This window comes from Paramisgurnus dabryanus, chromosome 1 (assembly GCF_030506205.2).
Source record: "Paramisgurnus dabryanus chromosome 1, PD_genome_1.1, whole genome shotgun sequence".
Taxonomy (NCBI): Eukaryota; Metazoa; Chordata; class Actinopteri; order Cypriniformes; family Cobitidae; genus Paramisgurnus; species Paramisgurnus dabryanus.
This window is the reverse complement of record NC_133337.1, coordinates 54,444,663-54,454,476: the sequence shown is the minus strand read 5'-3', so window position 1 is coordinate 54,454,476 and position 9,814 is coordinate 54,444,663. Positions and strand designations below refer to the sequence as shown.

Here is a 9,814-nt window from a genome sequence, read left to right as displayed (position 1 = left end):
TTCACATCTCTAACCTGACTTCATCACAAGGAAATGAAACGGTCTTAATGCATGAGTTTTTGTGGTGAGTAGAATGTCTGAGAATGATGTTACTGAGTTTGACTGACTGGTTTGTTTAGCCGAAGGAATAGCGTAGCTCCTCGCCTCTCGATGCTGTACACAGTGAATACCTTAGTGCCACAGCAAGCATCATGTGTCCATTCCCAGCATTTGTTCAGAATTAAGCCCCTTAAGGAAAGACAAGATCACACAGACCTCCGTTCTCATCATCCATTGCAAACTCTGTTTACGCTATGCGGCGTCTTTGAATGTACAGCGGAAAGGCAAACAAGGCATCTGGAGAAGCTAACAGGACCCTATTCCAAGTTGCAGAGGCTAAAATCAGAAAGAAACATGTTAGCTGAACTCGGGTCAAACCACAAAGACGAATTAGTCAAATTTAATTTGCCCGACTGAACGCTGTGTGAATTATTCATCTCACTGTATGTTGGCCTGAAAACAATTCTCATTGGAATTTTGTTTTGTAAATTCACCACAAACGGTTGGATTTATTCATAAATAGAGAAATCTGTGCTGAAGTTAAACACAGTTCATGTTTTATCTGAGAAGATAAAACATGAAGTGGAGATTTTAATGAAAAGCCAAGCCACATCATCTTCAATTTTTTTTATTTAATGTTTTGTGAAGGTAAACAAGGTTCCTGGCAAAAACTGAACATTAAAAGACAATCAGATAATAAATGAGATATTATGCATTCCTTCATTGGATAAACATCCAGTCTCTAAAAGAAAAAAAAAAATGAAGATAACTTAACAATAAAATAGTTTTTTTTACAGTCTTTATTCATTTAAAGATGTTCTGAAGTGTGCATGAAATGTTTTGTCTTTTTATAAGACAACTTTTTACCAGGATTCTTTTAAACAGATTGTGCAAGGGAATAAAAAATCATACTGTATAAAAAACAGGAGCATTATTTAAACTCAAGTCGATATCCTTGCATTTATTAATAGCAAAGGCCAAATGAGTTTAAAAGTATCAAAGCAAGAAAATGAAAGGGAAAATTTAAAAGCGTATCCAATGCATTTTTCCACGTTAAGCTGGGAAACAGACTTGAAAAAATTCATTACACTGCTCTGTTGTTCAGGGAAACAGAGACGTGTATGTATTTGTCCCAATCAATGTTTTTGAATACTAATTTTAAATTGTTTTCAGGCATTCGGTGGAAAGTATGGTGCAGATCTGCACGCTGGGCAGTCGGGTACGAGCAGCTTGTTTGAATAAATCTCTTTGGCCTTTCTAACTACGAACGGGTGAAGATTTTTAAACACAAGACAAAACATCATAGAGAATAAAGTGTTTGTTCTGGCACAAAACAGTACGATAATCAATCTGTAAATTCAGTACGTGGCTTCTATAACACTGATGTAACATTTGCATTGAAAATCTTTCCATTCAGTCGATACAAGACTGAGTAACACAACTTGGTTAAACCAAAAACGTTAACTAAAACGGTTAAAACCGCATGACAAACAAATGTAGATTGAAAAATAAAGTTCACCGAATCAGTGATGTGGTAATACTGCAATGGTTATTTTCTTTAAACATGGAAACGTCTCTAGGACGTCTCGTAAACAACAATTTGCGAGTAATTCTAACCAGCTGAGGAAGAATGAGGGTTAAACAAAGCTCGCCAAGTCATTTACTTTTTCCACTAATGTACCTTGTTCTGTGCAGGATTGTGAGAAGGCAACACGTTTAATTTAGTGCTGATAGTGGAGTTCATAAATATCCCTTTGGGTCACAGTCCTCTTTGTCTCAAATAGATACAGACGAAACCTTGAAGTCTCTATCTTTTGCGCATGCTCTCTTAGTCTCTCTCTTTGATTGATTGTTTGCTATCTTTTTGTGTGTCTGAGAAATGTGTGTACATGAAAAGGAAACGGGGCGCACTGACAGATCCAGGCTGTGATGAAGAGGTCAGTGCAGTTTGGGCTATTACTCTACTCTATACTTATCTATCTATCCGCTCATGGCTGTTGTTGGCAGGTGGCAGTTGAAATGTACAATTTTAGAGACATAACATTGTCATAGTCACGGCCACATGAGATACTGAGACAAAACATGCAGAGCCGACCTCATGTTTGTATGCATGTCTTTGTGAATTATGAGGGCGTTGGTTTTTTGTAAGGTCATATGCAGCCTTGCCTTGTTTCACTTGTTTTATTTAAGACAGAGAGGACCTTCTGTGTACATATCAGTCTCTCTATTGAGAATACATGAAGGCACTTTGGTGCTATACAATACAAATTTCTGATTTATATCAAAATAAGTTAACATTGCAAAAAAAGTGTCTCGTTCAGAAATACAGTCGTTACAGACAATTCATCAACACTTATAAAAAATGTTTGTGCTACGCAAAAGGAATGCACAAACTGTGGAACTAAAAACAAGTGCTGCATTTTAGGGCACTTGATCGTACTCGTAATAATAATAATAATAATAATAATAACAAACAAACAGAAAAAATCATTCTTGATCAGTACCACAAATTAATAAACAATATTAAAAAACAAATTTCAAAAGTAGAAAAGAGAAATCTTCTGTTTGTGTGGTAGGGAGGCGTGTGTTAGTATTTGTGCATAATAGGCACTTTAACAGTCTTGATTTCAGCTATGTGCGAAGATTTCTGGATGATGCAGCTGGTGGTCGCCGCGGTGATCGCATCCTTGGGATGCGCCAGGTTAGTGAGGGCCATAGCTGCGTTAATCTCCCTCCAATACGTCTCATCTTTCCTCGGTCCTCTCTCCTTCTGCATACTGCTGTTAACATACAACAAGGCTGTTAGTGTTGGCTGATCAAATAGCAAACACAATATTAATGATGATATAATCGTCTGACAAGCGACGAACTACACTGTAAAATTTTACGTTTAAATAACTTGAATTAATAAGTCATTTAAACTTTCTAGACTAATGAGGAGATGGTAAAAAAATACTTTATTTTTATAATTTATAGCAACTACACTAAAAAAAAATTATTCATTCAATTTACTAAATTTTTTTAAGGTAAGTGGTTGCAATCAATTTATTTAAGCTACATTTAAACAAAAGTTTTTCATTTTATTTTACTAGTTTTTTTGTTTAAACGTAGCTTAAACAAATTGATTGCAACCACTTACCTTAAAAAAATTGAGTAAATTGAATAAATCATTTTTTTCAGTGTAGTCAAAAAAGTTGAAATGACTTGTTAACTCAAGTTGTTTAAATTTAAACATGCAACAAGGATTTTTAAACCAATTACTCAGAAAAACAAATCTGATTACTTAAAGGGACACTCCACTTTAAAAAATCTCCAGCTCCCCTAGAGTTAAACTTTTCATTTTTACCGTTTTGGAATCCATTCAGACAATCTTCGGGTCTGGCGGTATTACTTTTAGCATAGTTTAGCACAATCCATCGATCTGATTAGGCCATTTAGCATCGCGCTCAAAAGTAACCAAAGAATTTTCATATTTTTCCTATTTAAAACTTGACTCTTCTGTAGTTACATCAAGTACTTAGACTAAGACTAAGTACGAAGATATTTCGCCGCGCCTGAAAATAGTCCCCTGCTGCTGAAAGTTACCAATGGGACTATTTTCGGGGCTGCGTAATATCATTGTGCCTCCTGCAGGCATGAAACGGCTCCTTGATTATTACGCCAGAATGAGAGTATAGTTCCTAGCCATATCTGCCTAGAAAATTGCAACTTTTAATTTTCTGTCGGTCTTAGTACACGATGTAACTACAGAAAAGTCAAGTTTTAAATAAGAAAGATATTGAAACTCTTCGGTTTATGCTAAGCTATGCTAAAAGTGCTACCGCCAGACCCTGAGATCAGCTGAATGAATTCCAAAACGGTAAAAATCAAATGTTTAACTCTTAGGGAGCTGGAAAATGAGCCTATTTTTTTTTTTAAAAAGTGGACTGTCCCTTTAACATTCACTGCTTGTAACTTGTTATCCCCATTCTGAATTATTGCGAATGGAGGTGTATCAGAAAATGATTTTGCGGTTTAAACAAACATGAGCCCTGTGTGTGCTTGCCAGTTGCTGTCATACGCACCTGTCACATTTATTTGATCCATGATCCACAGCCTCTGTAAATACAACCAAAGAACAAAGCCAGTGTCAATAACAAAACACTTTCACCATCTTAAAACTGACAGATGTTACAAGCAGGGAAAGAATGAGAGGGTGAGAAAGACAGTATGTAAACATCCAAAAGAATTGTTTGTGTACACGGTGGATCTGTGCTACCTAGAGCTTTGTGTGTACAGGGAGAAATGGAAACTAACATACAGCAAGAGAGAAACTGCTTGTTTCCATTTACACTGTAAATCCAGACGTTTGGCACGATGACTACATGTTAGTTATCGAATGCAGAGGTCAACTACAGAAATTTAAGGCTAAGTACTTAATGATAATTATTTCCTCTATCACACATGCATATCCACACACACTCACATCTTACAGTATAAAGAAAAAGCTAAAGGACTGTTGCATTAGACTGTCACATTTTATCTGGAATGACTTTTACAATTGACGAATCATTCTCAATGTCACTTGACCACCGAGTAAAACCCCTTTTACGTTTTCAGTCCGGATGTCTTGATTTCCCCCCATACGTTTACCTCATCCCAACCAAAACCTTGTTTCTCCCAAGCACTAAGGATCCGGAAAGGACATTGGAGCGCCGCCCAGACACCTGCGGGGCCAAACAACACCTAATCATCCCCAATGGCTTGTCTGAGACAGTCTTAAACTTGTTTTTCCTTAAAAACCGTTCACATGTGCGGTAAATGGCAACTGGGTTTTGAGACGGTACTATGGCGGGCCAGTATGGCCCCAGGCTGCCGTGAGTCTGATTAGGTAATATCCTGCTGTTGTGCTCAGTGTGTTCAGTAATAGTTTTACACCGTTGAAAATGAGCACTTATCCTGAATAACAGTGACCCTTATCTTTACTCAGTACTCACTGATCTGTTTTGGGTTCAATGAGAACTGGACTGTGTGATTGGGAGGAAATATCTAGTCCAAGTGAAGAATGAATGAACAAAGATAGAAAGCAGGCTTTTTGTGGCCACTTTAAGATAAAATGTGGTGCCCTGGACAGTGCTTAAGCCTAGTCCCAGATTAAAATGCATGTTTGGGCTCCCTACATTTCAAAACACTATGTATTGACATCTCTTAAAATATATATTAGTGGCATTGTTTTGTCTCAAGGTGCACACCAGTATTGTTTTTTTGAAAAGATTTGTAAGGCCTAGTCCTGGATTAAACCAGGAAACCGGCCCTTAAAGTTAACATACATTTTACTTATATTATTGATGGACTCCCTGTGCTACCCCTGCTGAAAACCATGAGGATATCTCACCCTTTACTGTATGTCCAGTATCTGTCTCTTCCCAAATGACCTTGTAATGCTACAATATTTTATTTTCATTCCAACTTCTGCTATTTTGTGTATTTTCCTTTGCCACAATATTTACCCATTTGGCACATAACCGGTCATATCGGTTATCATATACACAGTGTATGGTTTTGTGGTTGTCTGTTTCCTAATAGATAAGTTAATATAAGTGTCTGTGATTTGCTGATCTCGCTTGATTCAGATAACACATCTAGATCTGTTTTTTGTCAAAAGCAGACAGTCTTTAGGCTCACATGTCATTAAACCTTAAAATTATTACGCTGTTGTTTTTCCAATATTCCACATTTCCAAGTTTGCGCTTTGTACTTTCTCATAACTGTCTGTTTTGTCTTAGACATGTTAATTTATCAGTGGTATAATAATAAATACAAACATAAAAGAAAATGCTACTGTAAAGAATTCAGGTTACGAGTCCAAAAAATACCATCTCTGTTTCCAGATATGAATTTGATTTGGACACTATTCAGATGGTGTGATTGAGCTACATTACTGTAATAAATGTTTTTCTTTGACATTATTACTGTAGTGATAGTACCTCAGTGTTTAGGTTCTTGGCAGCTTCTATGGACGACCCCCCAACCTTAACAAATAAAGACAACAAAATCTCCTCCGCCCCTCATTCCTAAATCATGATCGATAATCTTTCTAATTATCTAAATAACGTATGGATCCCCTGATGGTTAAAACACAAAAATGTAAGAGAGGGAGGAAAAAAGGTGAGAAGAGACACAGATGGATTTTTTAGAAACGGAAATATGGGGATGAAGAGAAATGAAAAGAATTCTTGCAGCTCTCCGATGTCTTTCTGATTACTGTCACTCTTCAATACGGTCTTGTTCAAACATTAGCTTATGGTTTTCTGGTACCAAAAAACATTTTTGCTGCCTACAAAATCGCATACTGTGACAGTAGGTACTGAATTAGATGAAGTAGACTGTTAAAACAGTAGATACTATATGGTTTAAATATAGATAGTATGAATGAATTCAGACGTACTACATCCACCATGTTTATACATCATGTGACTTACATGGTCATAACAACAAGTTAGTCGTTAACTGGAATAAGATTAAACAAGCACAATTTAATAACAACAGACATCTGTTTCTTATATAAAGAGTTTGGTTCCAAAACAATTTTTTTTTCAAAATCTTGTTCATGATTGAGCATTGCAATTAATTTCAATCAAACTGCAGTTAGTTTTTTTATTTAAGCCTTTATAACAAAAAAATACACTAAGCAGCACAATGAAACACAATAAGAACATAATTACATAATAATAAACATGTTTTGACCAAAAAAACGGATTTATCTTGTTTTAAAACCAAACTCTTCATATGTATTTGCACAGCTGTGTTACCGCTTTCAGAATTTTTTAATAAAACAACACAATACTTTTTCTTTTTCAGGTTAGTAATGTGTCCACCGATTGAACACTTTGAGATCTTCCCGGAAGTAGTAGGTCATCCGGGTCTTTTACACCTATTTTCAAATACTGTAAATTGGGACATACTACTCACTTTGCCTACTGCTTTTTGCCTGCTACTGTATATAGCATGGAAGTAGGCAGTTTTGGAAGCAGTTTATTTTTAGGCAAATTAACCCTTGTCAGTGGTGGCCCGTGACTTTTTTTTCGAGGGTGCACGATGCGAAGCTCGTCAAAACATGTGCAGTATGTAGTCTGTCTTGTGTGTGGTTCGTCATTTCAAAATATGTGCATCAAGTGAGCCTATGTGCATCACGTGTCTTGTCAAAATAAGTGCCTGTTGCAGACGCGTCTAAAGGATTTTGGATACGACGCTCGTGTTTGCATAATCTCACTCGTAATCAGAGTTTACTGTTAAGGGAGTGTCGTCTCTTTTATCATAAACACATTTATTATCACAAACAAATTTGACAAAACACGTGATGCACATGGTTCACATGATGCAACAAACACATATTTTGTAAACATGAGCAACACACACGACACTCCGAACACATATTTTGAATTTGCGCCCATCAGAAGAGAAGTCACCAGCCGCCACTGACCATTGTGTCCCGTTACTCTTGGAAGTTGAATAATATCAGCCAATGAGATTCGAGATTTAACTTTAAAAAAGTACTAAATTCAGAGATGTTTGGGGTCACAGATAGCTTATAGATATCTGTACACATCATCATTCGTTACAGCCATTCAATGCAGACTGTGACTCCGCTTTCCCATTCCCTAAGGATAACTCACAGCTATAAATTGGATGCAGATCCACTGCAATTTCCAAATGTGGCTGCCTAAAACATCTAAAACTCAGATTTTGGAAAACAATAACTGTGCCAAAGATATTATAAATCCTCTATAAATCATCATGTGCTAGCGCTAACTATTTTTCTAGAGGATTTTTCTATACTTTTGTGGAGCCGTGTGTGCTTTGCTACCGAAAGGACGCTACGGCTGTTAGCTGTGGGACTCCATAAAACTGCCGCACTGCAGAGCCTAATGGATTGAAAAGTCCCAGCACACTTAGCAACACCACAGAAAATGTAAAGACAAAGAAGAAATTGCAATATTTGTGTCACCGCCAGGTACCAAGAGATGTTGAACAGCGAGCACCTGCCGCGTTCAATAGCCACAGCTGCGTGGTTAGTGACACGCTGTACGCTCTCTTCACATGCTGCACAAACCAACAACTGCTTTCAATTTGCCAGACAAATAAACACGCACAGTGTTACAAACAGACATTACATTACACATAAGCGCAGCAAGCCACAGCAGATAAATGATCTGATGCACAAGGAATAAATAAATGCTCAGAGATACACATCCACACGCACAAATATTGCATGATTCAGATCCAGCGAGACAAAAACGTCTAATGAGCTCAGCATCTGCTCTTCCTTTAAACAGAAATAACACTGCAAGAAACCCATTTAAAGCGTTATCTGGCCTGGACTGGGGTCAGTACCATAATCAAGTGTATCGGGTGCAGAGATTACTCAGAGAAAGAAAATGGACTTCTCATTGTCTAACATGAGGAACACATTGATCTTGTCTTCGGCTTGCTAGATGAACAAAACAGGAATTTACTTGAGAAATGCCTGGGTGCAAGGACAGCTGGATATCAGACATTTAAACTAAATTAAAATAGTGTTCAATTGCTGTTTTACACGCTCAGATATAGGAAAGGTCAAATCAACCCTACAGGGTGTAGCAGAAATGAAGAAGCACACAACTTTTTCTTCAGTCCAATGTCTATTTCTTATTATTAAAGGTCCCGTTCTTTCTGTGTGCAATATAACTCGTTCATGTTTCACGTGTAAGAAAATGCGGTATTTTTCACACAGTATACCGTTGTTTTCACTGTCCTAAAAACACTGTCTTCCTTGTTCTATGAGGTCCCTCCTTCAGAAATACGTGTTGAGTTCAGATTGTGTAGTTTGCTTAGTGTGTTGTGATTCGATAGCAGCTAAGCTTGCCATTAGCTTGGCGACTGACGTATTCCTGTGGGCGGAGTTTAGTAAAAAAACTGTACTACTGACGTCATTAAAGCAGGAAATAGAGGGCTGTAGTCCAAACTGTTCGCTGTAGGCTTTAAAAGACAAATTTTGTTAAAGAAAATATATTGCATGGCAGTGAACTTTGAGCTTTATCATTTTACAGGTATTATTTATGCTATTATAGCAACATTACACTAGCCTGGGTTTCCCCATGCTGCCTTGAGCGCAAATTTATTTACGCTGCAAGTCTAGCATGGAAACTATGGACCTTTTTTGCAGCAAGACAATGACAACGTCTATGCAACACACCGAAGCGGTTTTATTTATCCAACGCAGAAGCAGACGCAAAGTTACTTTTCAATGCAGCCATAGATAGTGTTCTAAGTAATTTTGAACGCAAGTTTATTTAAAAAAAGAGCAACTTTTGGCGTTAAACAATTTCATATCTAATAAGGATGTTTGGATATGGCAAGACATGAGTTTTATAGGACCAACCTGCTAGGCATCGTCGTCGACGAAGTAAATTTAACTTATAAATGGTCAGTGTTATTTATTAATATCATATTGTCATTATGCCTGTACTGTGGTAGTCACAGTGCCACTAAATTGTGTTGCTTTTCAATATCAATATACAGCTACCTTTTAAGTTGCATAGCTTGCAGCCGTGTGCATACGTACCTATAAAAGTTGTTTATGTTTGAATTCATGTCGTTCTACATACGTCATCTGGTATAATTGAAACTATTGGCTATGAGCTACGTACAGACGCATTTAATAGACATTCGTAGCAGCCAATAAACAGCTCTGGGCATTCGTAAACCACTCCTCAAATATGAGAAAATGAGCATATGGATCCCAGACCAGGTCTCA

The 9,814-nt window shown here is 37.2% G+C and overlaps 1 protein-coding gene across 2 annotated transcripts in view; it reads right to left on the bottom strand.

Annotated features, from left to right (window-relative positions):
• Nucleotides 1-651: 651 nt before the first annotated feature.
• The window catches only part of mkxa (mohawk homeobox a), a 35,568-nt gene continuing 26,405 nt past the window's right edge, over nt 652-9,814 (bottom strand). The window contains exons 6-7 of one of the 2 annotated variants that reach the window (XM_065242350.2): nt 4,104-4,137; nt 652-2,819 (exon numbers count right to left, since the gene is read on the bottom strand). In XM_065242350.2, the coding sequence (XP_065098422.1) occupies nt 2,627-2,819; nt 4,104-4,137 (227 nt within the window). In that variant the 3' untranslated portion in view covers nt 652-2,626. The remainder of the gene's footprint in view (nt 2,820-4,103; nt 4,138-9,814) is intronic. The other variant, XM_065242351.2, reaches the window with a different exon arrangement.